Source organism: Ixodes scapularis, unplaced genomic scaffold, assembly GCF_016920785.2.
Source record: "Ixodes scapularis isolate PalLabHiFi unplaced genomic scaffold, ASM1692078v2 PGA_scaffold5__190_contigs__length_132052651, whole genome shotgun sequence".
Taxonomy (NCBI): domain Eukaryota; kingdom Metazoa; phylum Arthropoda; class Arachnida; order Ixodida; family Ixodidae; genus Ixodes; species Ixodes scapularis.
Window position 1 is genome coordinate 128,281,937 of NW_024609880.1, and position 15,705 is coordinate 128,297,641.

General features: G+C 46.0%; 1 protein-coding gene across 1 annotated transcript in view; it reads left to right on the forward strand.

Annotated features, from left to right (window-relative positions):
* The first annotated feature begins 6,593 nt into the window (after nucleotides 1-6,593).
* LOC8023085 (alkaline phosphatase) overlaps nucleotides 6,594-15,705 on the forward strand; it is a 40,547-nt gene continuing 31,435 nt past the window's right edge. The window contains exon 1 of the mRNA XM_040207525.3: nucleotides 6,594-6,831. Coding sequence (XP_040063459.1) covers nucleotides 6,687-6,831 — 145 coding nt within the window. The 5' untranslated portion in view covers nucleotides 6,594-6,686. The remainder of the gene's footprint in view (nucleotides 6,832-15,705) is intronic.

The window sequence follows — 15,705 nt, forward strand, 5'->3', positions numbered from 1 at the left end:
TACAAGGTACGCAATCAGACATCAGCTCTATAATGGCGTCGTTCCAAATAGCTCCACCCGACCCATTTAACTTCACCACTCCAAACGAGTGGCCTGCTTGGAAGAAACGTTTTCTTCGGTACCGCACAGCCTCGGGATTACAAGCTGCTACCGAAGAAAAGCAAGTCGACACGCTTGTCTACTTGATGGGAACGCAAGCGGAGGACATCTTCAACACTTTCAAGCTAAGTCCTGAGAACGCTAAGAAGTTTGAAGTCGTGTTAGGCCACTACGAGACCTATTTCTTTCCAAGACGCAACATAATCTTCGAAAGAGCACGATTCAATACCCGAACACAGGGAGAGAGTGAATCAGTGGAAGACTTTGCGACGGCATTGCACACATTAGCCGACACCTGCAACTTTGGCGAGCTAAAAGAAGAACTCATCAGGGATCGCTTGGTCGTGGGCCTGCAAGACAGAAAAGTTTCAGAAAAACTACAGTTGGACTCGTCGCTGGACTTGATGAAGGCACTCACAATTGCCCGTCAGCATGAGACAGTCCGACAACAGCAGAAAGAGCTACGATTCCCAGAAAACACAGAATCAGTAGACCAGATACACACCAGAAGGAAATTTACTGCGCCGCAAAAGGCTGCAGTCGCTTGGGACAGAACTTTATCAAAACGTTACCAACACGACACCAAAGCTCAAGAACGATCCTGCATCTGGTGCGGACACGAAACACACCCTCGATCGAGATGTCCAGCAAAAGACGCGGTGTGCCGGAGTTGTGGAAAAGGAGGACACTTTATGACGGTTTGTCGGTCGACATCTTCTCTTAGAAATGTCACCGAGCAACAAGAAGGGCTCGTCTCAACAGGACAGTTAATGACTGCCTCGAAACCCGCCACCGCAACGAAGAACAATGGGAAGCAAGAGCCAGGATTTCTCGGAACGTTATCAAACTTTGGAGCCTCAAAGTGGGAATTGTCAATATTGGTCCAAAGCCAACCGGTTCTATTCAAGATAGACACCGGTGCAGATGAGACGGTGATCCCCGAAGACCTTTTTAGGAGTCTCTTCAAAGACCGCACTCTACACTCGCCGAGACGCCAGCTGCAGGGGCCCGACGGCAAGTCGCTTCACGTTCTAGGCGTCGCAAGCATGAACCTTTCGTTCAAAAACTACAGTAGCGAAGAGGAAGTTTACATTCTGCGTGGCCTCAACACACCGCTGCTTGGAAAGCCAGCTATAGAAAAACTCAAAGTACTCTCTGAAATCTGCGAGGTGCGTGGACTGTACCCTGAGGAAGATTTTCCCAGCCTTTTTCAAGGTCTCGGCACAATGGAGGGTGACTACGACGTAAAGCTTGCACCGGATGCGACGCCCTTTGCCTTGACTTCACCTCGCAGGGTCCCTCTGCCTCTTTTTAACAAGACAAAAGTGGAGCTTGAGAGGATGCAGAATCTGGGAGTCATTTCACCAGTGACAGAACCCGTGGAGTGGTGCGCCCCGATGGTAGTGGTCCCTAAGGCCTCGGGTGACATTCGCATCTGCGTTGACTTTACGCAACTGAACAAGTACGTCCAGAGGGAATGGCACCCGATCCCATCAGTGGAACACTCTTTGGGAATGTTGCAGAAGGCAACCGTTTTCTCGAAAATCGACGCCAACTCGGGGTTTTGGCAAATCCCCTTAAGTGAAAACAGCAAGCCCTTGACTACATTCATAACACCTTTTGGAAGGTTCTGTTTTAACAGGTTGCCGTTCGGAATTTCTTCGGCGCCAGAACACTTCCAAAGAAGAATGAACGATGTTCTTTTGGGTCTTGAAGGAGTGGCGTGCCATATGGACGACGTCCTGATCTGGGGATCTACAAAAGATCAACACGATAGCCATCTAAGAGCAGTCCTGGAGCGTCTCACTCAAGCGGGGATCACACTAAACAGAGAGAAATGCCTCTTCAGCGTTACGAAGATTTCTTTCCTGGGACACGTGATTGAGAACAATCAAGTTCGTCCAGATCCAGCAAAGCTGTCAGCTATTCTGCAGATGCCAAATCCAACATCAAAGAAGGAGTTACGACGCATCATGGGAATGGCAACGTATCTGGCGCGCTTCGTGCCTAATGGTGCACAGCTCCTAGAACCGCTATCGTCGATGCTAAGCACCAAGCACGACTTCGTCTGGAATCAACCTCAACAGCTTGCCTTCGACCGGTGGAAATCTATGCTTTCATCAGACCCAGTTCTAGGCATCTACGATCCAAGCAAGGAAACAGTTGTCAGTGCTGACGCATCGGCATACGGTCTAGGTGCTGTCTTACGCCAGAAAGAAGGAGAGTGGTTCAAGGTGATCGCCTACGCGTCAAGACTCCTAACAGACACTGAACGCCGATATGCACAGATCGAGAAGGAAGGCTTGGCCCTCGTATGGGCCAGCGAGAAGTTTCGAGACTACCTCGTGGGAAGAAACTTCACTCTTGAAACTGACCACAAGCCCCTCGTCTCACTCTTTGGGTCCAAAGCGCTCGATGACCTGACACCGAGGCTACAGAGGATGCGCATGAGACTCATGCGTTTCACGTATGCGATTGTTTACGTCCCTGGCAAGGATCTCACTGCAGCCGACGCTTTGTCAAGGTCTCCTATCTTACAATCCGAACCTTTCGAGCTCGAAAATGAAATTGACGGCTACATTACACACGTCGCCTCTTCTATGCCTCTGACAACATACAGTATTCAAAAAGTCGCCAGTGAACAACGTAAAGACAAAGTGTGCATGCGTCTTCAGAAAATCATTCAAACAGGGTGGCCGAGAAGAAGAGATGTGGAGCTGGATCTCAAACCCTATTGGGAAATCAAAGACAACATCTCAATTGTTGACGACGTATTAGTATACACGTCAAGAGTGATAATCCCGGAATCGATGCGCGACCAAGTCCTGCGCCAACTTCACGAAGGCCATTTCGGGATGGACAAATGCAAAGGACGAGCGAAGGACTCTGTCTGGTGGCCTGGAGTCGATTCAGACATAGAACGTTTGATCAAAAACTGTCACGTGTGCCTCAAACAGAGCGCCAATCACAAGATGCCTCTTCTGCCAACAGATTTCCCACAACGTCCATGGGAAAGAGTAGCGATGGATTTGTTTTTCTGGGATGGAGCCTGGTGGCTAATCGTAACTGATTATTTCTCACGCTACCCAGAACTGACCCGCCTTGCCAGCCTCTCGTCAAAAAGTGTGATCAATCACTGCAAGTCCATTTTTGCGAGGCATGGGATACCGGACGTGGTGTTATCTGACAACGGACCCCAGTTTTCAAGTGCCGAATTTGACAAATTTGCAAAAGAGTACAGCTTTCGCCACATTACTTCGAGTCCACGATATCCCCAAAGCAACGGAATGGCAGAAGCCGCGGTCAAAATAATAAAGACGTCACTGAAGAAAACTGGAGACCCGTATAAGACCCTGTTGGCATACAGAACAAGTCCACTGAAAAATGGGTACTCTCCGGCAGAACTCCTGATGGGCAGGAGGTTGCGAACAACTATTCCTGTTTCATCCAAGTGCCTTGTTCCCTGCCTTCCAGATCTTAGCAGCGTAAGAACATATGAAACATCCCAGAGACGAAAGCAAAAACAAGACTTCGACCGTAGGCATGGGGTCAGGGACTTGGTCGACCTTGACGAAGGAACCGACGTGTGGGTAGTGGACCTGCAACGACAAGGAGTCGTCGAAAGCAATGCAAATGAGCCCAGATCTTACTGGGTTGACACTGACGCCGGAGAGCCCATTCGCAGAAACAGAACACACCTGATTCCTTTACCAAGTCAGATTCCCAGGCCAGAAATAGTACCGGTACACGAGGATGTGCAAAGAGACGAAACTGAGCAACCGGAGCCTGGACCTCATTCCGCCGAGAACAATCACACCTACACAAGGAGTGGAAGATGTGTTCGTCCACCAAAGAGGTATCCCGAACAATGAACGTTGCCGATGTGAGACTTAGTAGGGGAGATGTGTGAGATAGTTTACTTAGTAGGGGAGATGTGTGAGATAGTTCATCGCTCGTGTCGGCTTTGCCGACACGAGGGAAGAGGAAGAAGTGTATTAAAGAGCGGGCTGTTGCGTGCCTGGTTCCATGTTGAAAGGTCGCCCTTTTTATACTTCCAACAGTGGCGACACCGACAAAGACTACTGAATCAGTTCTGGGGGAGGTGGCAAAAAGAGTACCTCCTCCAGCTCCGCTCAGCACACCGGGCAACAGAGACACGCACGAACGACCTGCGGGACGGGGATCTCGTCCTCGTCCATGAAGACAAAACGCCACGGCTGATGTGGAGGATGGGGCGGATAGAACAAGTTCAGCGGGGTCGGGACAACCACGTGCGTTCGTGTTTGGTGCGCCTGCCTGGAGGAGCTACACTTCGGCGCCCCGTCCAGCTCCTCTTCCCCCTTGAACTATCCGAGTGAACGAATTCTGCTCATCGCTGGGGGAGGGGGGAGGATGTTGCGTATTGTGAAGAACGCCATTTCCGCCCCCGCTCGCGTCCTCCGAAGCAGGTGCCGGGTGAGGCCCGAGCCGACATCCCCAGTAGCCCGAGCACGACGATGGGGACTGGGGAGAGGGCAAGAGGGGAGGAGGAAAGCGGGGGACAGGCCAGGAGTCGAGACTGGAGAACGAGGGAGAAGAATTCGGAGAATCGGGGGAGAAAAGGACCGAGAAAGAAACGGGGGGAACGGGACCGGGACAGACGCCGACAGAACTGCTAAAACGAACGGACCTTTCTTGTAACGATGCTCAATACAGTTGTTTTGTTTTAGTCAAACGTCCTATTTCATTGCCTCACACGCGCAGCATTTGCAACACCCTATGCGACGTGTGCAACCGCGAAAGGGAAACTATAGAACATGCAATTTTAAGGTGCAGAGGGGGGGGGGGGGGGGGGGGGTGACTACGGATTTGGAGGGGGCACTGGGATTTGCAGACATGGGTGGATCAATAGATAGGGAAAGAATTGCGGTATCTAAAAGGAGATTGGAAGGTTGGTGGAAAAGGTCTAGGTTAGGGGTGAAAATACAGATGAAAATAGGCAATGGGAGCACTTTAAAAGGGGGGGGGGGGGGGGCGGAGGGTTAGAACAAAATTTATACAAATTTTAAATGTTAGGCTAGCTGGCGCAAGCTGCCGCCCGTTACAAAGGGTATAGCCATTACCATATCTATCCATCCACATAGGGTTGGGGTAAGTTTGCCCCGCCAGTGCAAAATTTCGTGCCAGCTGTTTCGCGAAACAATATCATGAAATTTTTGCGTTCAAATGATAAAAGATTGCGTTCGAGCGCAGCGCTCGAACGTAATCTGCCTTGCACACGTTGTAGAGAGAGGCTTAAATCAACGAATATAATAAGAAAAAGAAGAAAAGAAAGAAAAGAAAAGAGCAATGAAGCTTGGAGCACATGTGCAAAAAACTAACCGCGACATACGCGCGATAAATACCTTTCAGTTTTCCAAGTTTTCTGTGAGTTGGGTTTAATTGTACGCACATGTGTTTCACCCTTTGCACGTATATTTCGAGAAAAAAAAAAGAAGGTAAAATTAACAAGAAAAAATTGAAAGTGGTGTACAAATTATTGTAACGCGAAATTAGAGCGCAGCTCTTGAGGTAACTTGATTTTGCGATATACCGTGCTGAAGAATTTGCGGAAGAAATATCTATATGTACAAATATAGACATCGTACTCCTGCGTACACAATACCCTCCTCCTCCTCCTCCATCCCCTTCCCTCCTCCTACAGTTTTCTCGCTAAATTTTGCTGGAAAATTGACGCCGCGTGACCTCAACACCAATTCAGTTTCCTCGCTAACTTTAGCGGGGAAAATGACGTCACATGACTTTGTGTCACGTCACCTATGAGTAAATTTAGTTCATTCGCTAAATTTAGCGGGAAATTGAATTGGTGGATAGGTCTGTAACGTCTCATAATGCAGCGCGCGGTTACGCCGACACCGCGAAACACGGGAACGAGCGCCTAAGAGCTGCGCTCTAAAAGTAAAAGCCAGGAAAAGCGACAAACCGGACAGAAAACAAGCGCAACACTTAATGACATACAAGCAACATAATCATTACATAAAAAAAAAAAAACGTTCTTTGTTTTTTGCCCCCTCCCCAAACAGACACATCCAAGCTCACACACGCGACATAATGAGTTTCACCTGAGCGACCGCAGCGAATGCTAGGAGCCATCGAAGCCAATGCAGTGCCATGCGAGAATCACGTGACCTTTGGGCGGAACGCGGTGATACTGGGAAAGCGCAGTCAGGTGCAACGTCCACAGGGCTGGATTGGCTGGGATGGCTGGCAGCGTCCGGTGCGCTCGGTCGGAAGGTGAAACACACGGCGATAATTGCGTGAGATCCATTTTGCTTCCTCTTTTTTAGGTTTCCTCTCCATCACGCTTTCTTTTGTTTATTCTTCTCCCCACCCTCCCCCCGACCTTGCAGGGAGACGGGGAGACCTGTTCGGCCGTGACGACACGGCGACACCACGTGACGGCGCGGCAGGCAGGCGCGTCTGCTCGAGGAGTGCGTCCGCCTTCTGGCCTTCGACAAACGAGGCGAAGGGCGCACGCGGACACACCGAGCGCGTACGTCGAGTCGTCCGGACCCCCGCTCTCGGTGCCTGCCGCTACACCGCGGGACATGTCGCGCACGTGGACGGGCACCGCCGCGCCTTCGCCGATGGCCCCGGTGCACGTTCTGCTGCTGCTGGTCACCCTGGCTTCGACGCTGCTCGGAACTGTATTCGGCGAGGGCGAGTTCAAGATCCCCGATGCTGCCGTCGAAGGTGAGTTCCGAGCGACCCTGTGCTCGCGAGGTGCTTTGCTCAACACTAAGGCCATAAAATTATTATTAATTTTTTTTTTTTTTGCTTATTTCATTAACTCAAAAAGCGAAATAATAAATCTCGGGGTCGTGGCGCGCTAGGGCACCGGTGCGAGGACTCCGAGCTTCCACCGTGCTTTTTAAGCACACCGTGGAACTTGTCATTCGCAAGTGATCACCGGTGCCGTCAAGGCACTCATTGACCACGAACGCGAATTCAAATATTCGTCGACGGATTGATTGTTGACGATCCTATACGTCCGAGTGACGCAGTTCTCGTGTCCACTGCGTGGGCTGGGTGTGCTTTGGGTACCGCGGATGCATGATTGCAATGAAAAGGCGCGGAGCTTTTCGAGGAAAGGAGGCACGAACAGTTCGCTATATTTTCAAATGTTCGTACTGAAAAAAGCGTGCTTTGGACACTGTACCCTCTTTCGTTTGGTCCGCTGAAGAATATGCTATCCGTAAAATCCCAAAATGAGATCATTTCTCCCAGCCCAAAAATTCGTTTCATGGCCCCTTTTTGTCCCACTGCTGGTATATCATGCGGAAGAATCGCTGCAGACGCACCTGAAGCACGCTCGAAGAGCGTCTGCTTCATGCACGAACGTAGGCAGTATTTATGGGACCATTGAGAGGAGTACGGTGTAGGAAGGCTGAGGAGACCGAAAAGAGTCTCAGGCAGTGACTCTTTTGGATGGTGGGACACGGAGCGCTTGGGGATTTGTCCTTCTGGGGCGATAACTTTATTTGTGCTCTCGAGCGTGCTAAGAATAGCCCGGAATGCCGATAAGGCGCGTGCTTTTCATTTTCGAAAGGTTATGACACGCCTCCTTTCTTCTGCCAAATCGAGATCTTTGATTTAAAAACAAAATAGGACACACTCTTGGTAGAATGCTGGGCTTTTCTAGGACGCTCCGAGAATTGCTAAAGTTCTCACCGTACGCAAACAAACACACTATTTTTCTTTTTAATGCCGGAACACATTTGCATGTACTCAACCGAAATTTACACGGAAAACGGAACACGTGAAAATCGGTTTCTGCTATTTTCGAAAAGCCAATATATTTCCTGCACCAAAAACGCAAAAATGATCTTGTCAAAAATTCTAGCTGGTGATTTCTGTGCTGCGAATATATTTACGTGTACTTCGCTCTTCGTAAAAAAAAGAAAATATATATATATATATATATATATATATATATATATATATATATATATATATATATATATATACAGGGTGTTTTTTTTTTTATTCTTACAGAATTGTGCAGGTAGGTTATACGGCCGGGCGGACATTATGTGGGTGGCTAATATTTAGGACAAGTAGGCTACTTAATTAAAATTCGTTAATTAACTTTTTATTTAGTGGAAATAGACATATGATTCCAATTAGAAACTTGCTGAGCGTCATCCAAAACCCCTAGATCAGTCATTTTCAGAAATATTTTCCCCGCGTGAGAAGAGTAGTAGCGCTCTAAAGGGTACCAGTCGTGGAGCAGGTACAAGGCTAGCGCATTTTTGAAAACCGGAGACGACGGACGAAGAAGGGTACAACACACAAAACGTCTCAACGTTTTGTGTGTTGTCCCCTTCTTCGTCCGTCGTCTCGGGTTTTCAAAAATGTGTAACATCAACCAGCTCGCCTGCCTACTTACTTTATCTTCGAACTAGGCTAGCGGTTTCGGTAAGGCGCCCGCGCAATTTTTCCCTCTCTTATCTAGCCCCAGCCTTGTACCTGCTCCACGAGTGTTAAGCGCATTACTGCGCTTCTCACGCGCTCAAGCATTTCTAAAAATTACTGATTTAGGGGTTTTGGATGACGCTCAGCAAGTTTCTAAATGGAATCATATGTCTATTTCCACTCATTAAAAAGTTAATTAACGAATTTTAATTAATTAGCTGACTTGCCCCAAAGATTAGCCACCCACATGATGTCCGCCTGGCCGTATAACCCACCTGCACAAACCGCATTAGTGTAGCTTTCACTTTTTTTTTTTAAACCAAATGTGTAAGAATAAAAAAAAAACAAAAAAAAAAACCTTGTATATATAATTATAGTTTTCTTCAAAATTTATGTTTGTTTTTCGCTTATTCTAAAGGTTGAAAAATAGTGCACCCTTTATTCATAAAATGCAAAAATCGCTTAGGTCGTGTTCGTGTTAACTGTTCCACGCAGCGTACATACAGTCAAGTATACATTAAAAAAAATTATATTACAAACGCAAGTTTCAGCGCAAAGCCTCAAGATGAGGCTACGTGTATTTTGTTTGGTTACCTCAGCCCGTTCTCAATGCGCGGGTTAAAACAAAGCAGAGCTTTTGTACCTTGCGGTACTGGTGTGCCGGATACTTCCAAGAATTAAAACAAACACCGACGGATTTCCGGCGGCTTTTATAGAGTTTTATCAGGTACCATATGCGTAGGATATAGCCCGGTACGAGGCACGAATGTCAGTATATTGTTAAATGCTCCGAGACCAGCTTGAGTAAACCGCAGTTCTATGCTATGCGGTTCACTACGCTCCCCCCCCCCCCCCCCCCCCCCCTTTTTTTCTTTCCCGAAGTATGAAGCCCGTATTTCGGGTGTCTTAAAAGCCATCACGTATTGAAAACAAAACAAGATCGGTATGTTTTATTTGATGCTTTGATTCACGTGTGCGAATATTTGCAGCCACGAACTGTTCGCGACTGCGTGTATCTCCAGGTGGCGTCACTAATTTCCAAAATGGCGGGTGTAGTGAGAGTCGGAGATGCGTGAAGGTGTTGATCATTCCATCGTATTTTACGCGATGCCATCTACTTGGATGTAACGCTCTTCTACGTCATTCGGACGCACACCTCCACAGGCCATGGTTGCAGCATTCTTCGTCAATAAGCGCTTGAAAGGTCCTCTATCTCGCGCCGCTTTTGGCAACTTTCATCCTCACTGTGTGTGTGTGTGTGTGTGTATGTGTGTTTGCGCGCGTCTGTTTGCGTGTGTGTGTTTGTGTTTGTTTGTGTGTGTGTGTGCGTTTTTGAGAGGTCGAATGTACATGAAAATGTTTTTCCTCAAAGAAGTTGTCAACGTTAAGAGAAATTTGTATAGCAACTGCAATGTTATAAGACGCAGGCGTTTCGTGGAGTGACTTTCCTTCTTCAAACATGAAGACACTTCGACAGTTGCAGAAATACTTTGTAGGCTGTACCAGAGGGCGAGAGAGAGAGAGAGAATAAACAGTCAGGATAATAAACGGGTGCATTAACACGCCTGCGTGGCGCAACGAAGCTAAAAACATACAAATCATGCACGAATTGGTTAGTGTTGTGTCTTTGTGTGTGCTTTTTATTGAGAATCTATAGTAACTGCAAAGACAAAAATGGTACCAGACGTTTCCTTCGTATGGTACCCTTCGACTGGTACCCTAAGACAAAAACGGTCTGCTACTGTAGTGTTTTCAGATTTAAACATAGTCTCATTTCGAAACATCTGTGTCTGATATAATCTCTCTGATGCTAATCAAAACTTGACAATTTTTTTTTTAATTCGTGTTTGAAATATTTTTAGAATATAATCAGAAAATATTGCGTGTGTCTCCCGACGAATTCCATTTCGCCAGAAAACGTTCGGAAAGCGATATGCGCCAGGATGTTTTTCGGGCATCTGATACGTCAGTGTTGACGAGTCTTCTCAGAACGGCTCACTTCCCATTTACTAAGAGCATAATTGTTGCTTTCTTCCAATAAATGTAGAGCAAAAAAAAAAAAAAAGAAGAAAAACAGAACGAAGTAGGATTTTTTTTTTCCAAGTTCATGGCGTTGCCTATAAATTAATATAATGCGCATAACTTTATTTTTGTCTTAAAAACGCCGAACCACTTGTGCTAAGTAAGAGGTAAAATAAAACGGGCACGTTTGATATCTTACCGTACCTCTAATCTAGCATAAAATTTAATATTTTTTTCTCCTTTTTTTTTTGCTTCGTTATTATCGCACGAACATAACTTTTGCACACAAAGGCGTTATCATATGGGCTTCTTTGAAGGTAGCGAAACGGCCTTATCTATATAACAATAAATTACATAAATTTTTTATGAATATTTCGGGAACGATATCTGAGATTTTCATACACAAAAAACAAAACAAAACACAACCAGAGTTTTACATTCTTTAAGGACAACCTCAGTGTTTAACCGCGTATATTTGTAATTTGATATTAATAACATTGAAGTTGTTTAATAAGTAGTCTTCGAAAGTTCCGGATAATATATCGCTTATGGTGACTTTATTTCAAACACGTGAACAGCTCTGGCAATGCGAGGTTTGCTTCTCCAGAGATCTTCCAGAGTGTCAAGTGTGCTATTTTTAATTATGAAGTCGAAATACTACAGAATCATTGAAAGCACGCCGGCTACCAAGAAAAGGTATAATAAGATTTACATTAATTGTGCATGAATTATACGTACATCCTTGGAGTTCTTCTATACTCTATAGTATAATTCGTGACTAGAGACGATCGAAAAAAATTCTACATAACCGTCACAAAAAAAAAAAAAAGAAAAAAAGAAAATGTATTGCATTGTAACGGGGAAGCGCACGTTCACTGAAAACTGGAATAATCAAGACATTGGCGCTTGTCCGGTCAAATCGGGCGCTTAACGTGTAATTTGCATAATTCAAAAGTTTGGAACACTTAACAGTCTGCGCTTGAACGGAGTGGGCGCTTCCGGGGTAGTTTACGCTAATGCTTTTTGTTTTTTCTTGGGGGGCGGGGGAGGGAGGGGGTTGTTACTGTTTCTTTTATACGCCGTTTTTACGCAAGCTTGGTCTTTTCCCCTTAGTCCGAGCAGCTCAGTTGCCTCATCCCGACATTCTTGACAGTACCCATGTCTTGAATGGCGAGGGGTCATACAAGTTACGACCATTCGGAAGAGGATGTATTCGTGTATATAACGGGCGCCCGTTGGTAAGGGTGTATCCCTGTAGCCCCATCGTACTTACAGGTTCAACATGCATGTGATGCCAAGGTATCTGCCAAGTTGGAGCTTCGCGAATGGCGAACATGGTGATACTCAGCACTACTCTTTCGTAAAGTTGGCCGGCAGGGATAAATACGTGTGGTGCACGATAGACCCTAATCTCAAAAGCCCCGCGTCAAATGCCCCCCGCCATAAGCCCCGTTTCTTTTTCTGCAGTCTCGAAATCCCCATTCTCAAAAGACTGTGACACGAAAGTCACCAATCTCAAAAGCCCCGCGTCAAGTGCCCCCTGTGTCAACAATTCATGTCTTCTATGCGTCAACGCACACCGGGCAAAGGACAGCGGTTCGTTCTGAATGGCTTCTGAAGAAAGCCATTCAGGTTGAGGTCACCGTCGCGCAGTCGTTCCTCCAGATCTTTGATGCTCTCGTCTTTGTCGTTCCACCTCTTGAGTCGTTTACTCGCCTGGGCACCGTTGGACCGCTGGAGCAGGGACACCCGACTGGTAAAAAGCTTAGAAATTCCAGATATGATCGCCACGCCAACATTTGGATGAACTAAAACATACCTGCATTCCGAAGGACACTTTCTTCCTCTGTCAGGACTGTTACGCTGCAGTTGATGGCACGATACTTTTGACAGCGCCAAACAGTGGCTCCGTTCTTGTTATGGCGGTGTGAAACATACTTGTATCCGAATAGATAAAGCGCATCCTTGCCCTTCTGCGTCCGAAGTACCTCCATGGTAGCCGATGGTCTGAGACGCTTGCTAACGAATCGTGCCCTTAAATAGGGAATCGGAAGTAAACAGCGCGCAGAAATACAGGGAAGGACAAAGGGAAAATGCTAACGACGAAAGCACTGGACTCACTACTTAACATTTGTTCAAAAAACACTAACGAGGTAAACCTCCCTATCACTTCAGCACGTATACTATGAGTACATAGTTCACCTGACAGACTTTCTGTGCCCGTCTCTCCGACGGTAGGCGGAAGAAATTACGTGTAAATATTATCTTATCAAGTGAGAGAACACACCAAAAGCAGGGCCGAAAAAAAAAAAAAAAAGATTACATCGCAGCGCCTTTTAAGACGTGTAAAGTCCTCTTCCGTTGTATGTCTAGGCGTTCCAAATCTTGTTTGACCTCAATTCCCTGGGAAAACCGTAGTTTCAGCACCGGCACAATATTGGGTTTCGCTTGCGTATTCGAGAAAGCTTGTGGACAGTCCATGAAACGATTTTGGCACCCTGACTGGCGCCTTTTCATGTACGTCACATTGCTTGGTTTAGTGACTTTATGGGAGGGGGGGGGGGGGGAGGTTTAGGGAAACACACCTCAGCCATTTACGCGCTAGCCTTTAGCCGGCTTAACACGGGACCTGTTTACCTAAGCCTCGCCCCAACCCCTTCTATCTCTCTCTCTCTCTCTCTCCCCCCCCCACCCCCCCAACCCCGTAAACAAGGCAAGGTGACGTACATGAAAACGTGCCAACCAGAGTGCCGCAATGGGTCCGCTTACTTTTAAAAAGCCCATAAAAAAAAAGAAGTTTTAAACAGTTTGGTTGGGACACGCGCGTCAAAAAATAAATTTTACGCGAAGAAAAAAAAAGAAAAAAAAGACGCGATTTAGTCGGCAGTCACCTCCTTTCCACTTGTCTTCTCTCTCGGCCTTTCGGGCGCGTGGAGGAGAGCTGGAGCGGCTTCGCTTTCTCCACCGAGGTGGTCATTCCGGAATGACCAGTGACGTCATGGATTTCGCGCAGAATTTCAAATAAACCTATCGCCGTCAATATATCTCTAAAATTTTTTTTTTTCGATTAAAATTAATTATCTGACACGCGTGTCCAAACCAGACTGTTAATTAGTTTTTTTTTTTTTTTTTTCTTTTTAGGGGCCTTTTTACCCATTTGCGCCAACCGAGTGCCTTACGCCGTTGTCCGGTACGCCCAGGATGGTGGTCCGGAGGAGCAGTATCTACGATTCCGTATAATTTGCGTACAATAGTAACGGTGCTAAAATGTGTCAGACGAATATTTAGGGTTCGATATTTTTGTGAAGAAAATACTGATCTCTATCCGCAAATCTTCTAACTATCCTGCAGCTCGCCAGCGCAAATTGTTTTCCAAGCAAGGGTGCTATCTAATCCTTACGAGGAGACCGTGTTTTGCTACTGCTAGCAAACATATGAACGATAGGGGCAATGCGAGAGCTTGTAGCTATTCTGAAGTATGTATTACAGAAAAAAAAGCATAACCAATATGGTTCTTTGAGAACGCTCCATAACTTCCCAGCACGGCAGGCCACAAAAGCAATAAAAGAACTGTGTGAAAGCATCAGGTTACTCTGATAGATATTGATATTAATCGATATTCATTCTGTTGGGGGCATTCCAAAAGCGCGAAATCTCAATAAAGCACTTAAAAAAAAATTAACTGACAAAAGAAAAAAAAAATCACGCAAACAGTATTAAAAAAAAAAGATTTGGTAAACTTTGCTTGGGAGCAGTAGCTAGCGGTCTTTATAAAGCTCCCGTGTGCGTATGTAGGCTCTTGCATTAAATGTACGGAAAATCCACAGAAATAGAAGCCGGATAGTCGGATTATGTTTCCGTCAATCCAGGAAATAATATCGCGCTTCCGAGGCCGGTTCGCGCAACTCGGCTCAGTATCAGCTTCGGCGCCGATTCGGCGCTGCCTTTTATGTGTGTGCAGGCCCACGTAGGCTACAAGCAGTGTTGTACGGAACGGCGTTCCTGGAACGCGTTCCTCTTAGGAGGAGAGAGGGAATGCTGCCTTTACATTTTGCATCCGTGGAACTAGAACGGGAACTGGTTACATTTTGACGGGAACGAAAAAAGGAACGGCGTTCCTTTTTCTTCGTCTAGTGGGGTCATTTTTATTTTATTTCTAAGAGGAGTTCTAAAAGAAAGTATAAAAACAATATATCTACGAATAGCAGGATCTCGTTAAGTTCTTTTTTTTTTTTTGTTTACTTAGGGTTTATTTTGCGTGGTCCTCGCTTCGTAACAGTAGGGTGCAGGAGAGAGCTTGTGAGCATCGATTTTCTTTCCAGTGTCCGAGGCTGTGGTCGAAGAAATTAAAACATTTGGTCGATGGAAAAGACAGAAAAAGGGGCGTCTTAAACGCAGTTACTTTCTTGGCTTTTACGAATCCTCATGCATCCAGAAATCTAAGGCCGACATCAGCCATCACTGAACTTCTACAAAGAAACTACTTGCACCAAAAGAACAGGGCACCAGACATCAAACGCACCCTTGTATCCCAAACATTGGCCAGATGCTCAAAAATTAACCTTCATTCCCTTTCCTCTTCTCCCACCTTCAAACTGAGCAACGAATCCAAGCTTCACAAAGAGGGACTGGTAGTTTTCAAGACTGACCTTCCAAAAGCCCTACCCTCTTCTCGATTTGCTCGTCTTGCGGACAGCAACATCGAGAAGCAACTGTTGTTAAGTTCGAACAAGGGACTTTGTTAGATTGAAACGCGTGAGGTTGTTGTGCAACGCTCGTGTAATATGGAGTAACAGTACATTTGGATCGTCTGCATAGCCCACTACAAACATGAATATGGCAAAACGCTGAGATTTTAAAACTTAATATGTCAACAAATAAAACCTTGCTTCCGCTTGTTTTCTTCTCCTGGTGTTCTTCCATCACGGCATTCAAATTCGTACGTTACCATTTGATGGAATAGATTAAAAAAGTTGGTTTGATCTAACTAAATATAGTAATTAACGAAATACAAATGTAACATATATATGTCACGATACGTTCCATCTTTTAAACTGTAACGAGAACGAGTTCCTTTCTCGCAGATGGAAGTTGTAAAGGGCACAAGTTCCAAAAATCAAAAGGAACAAC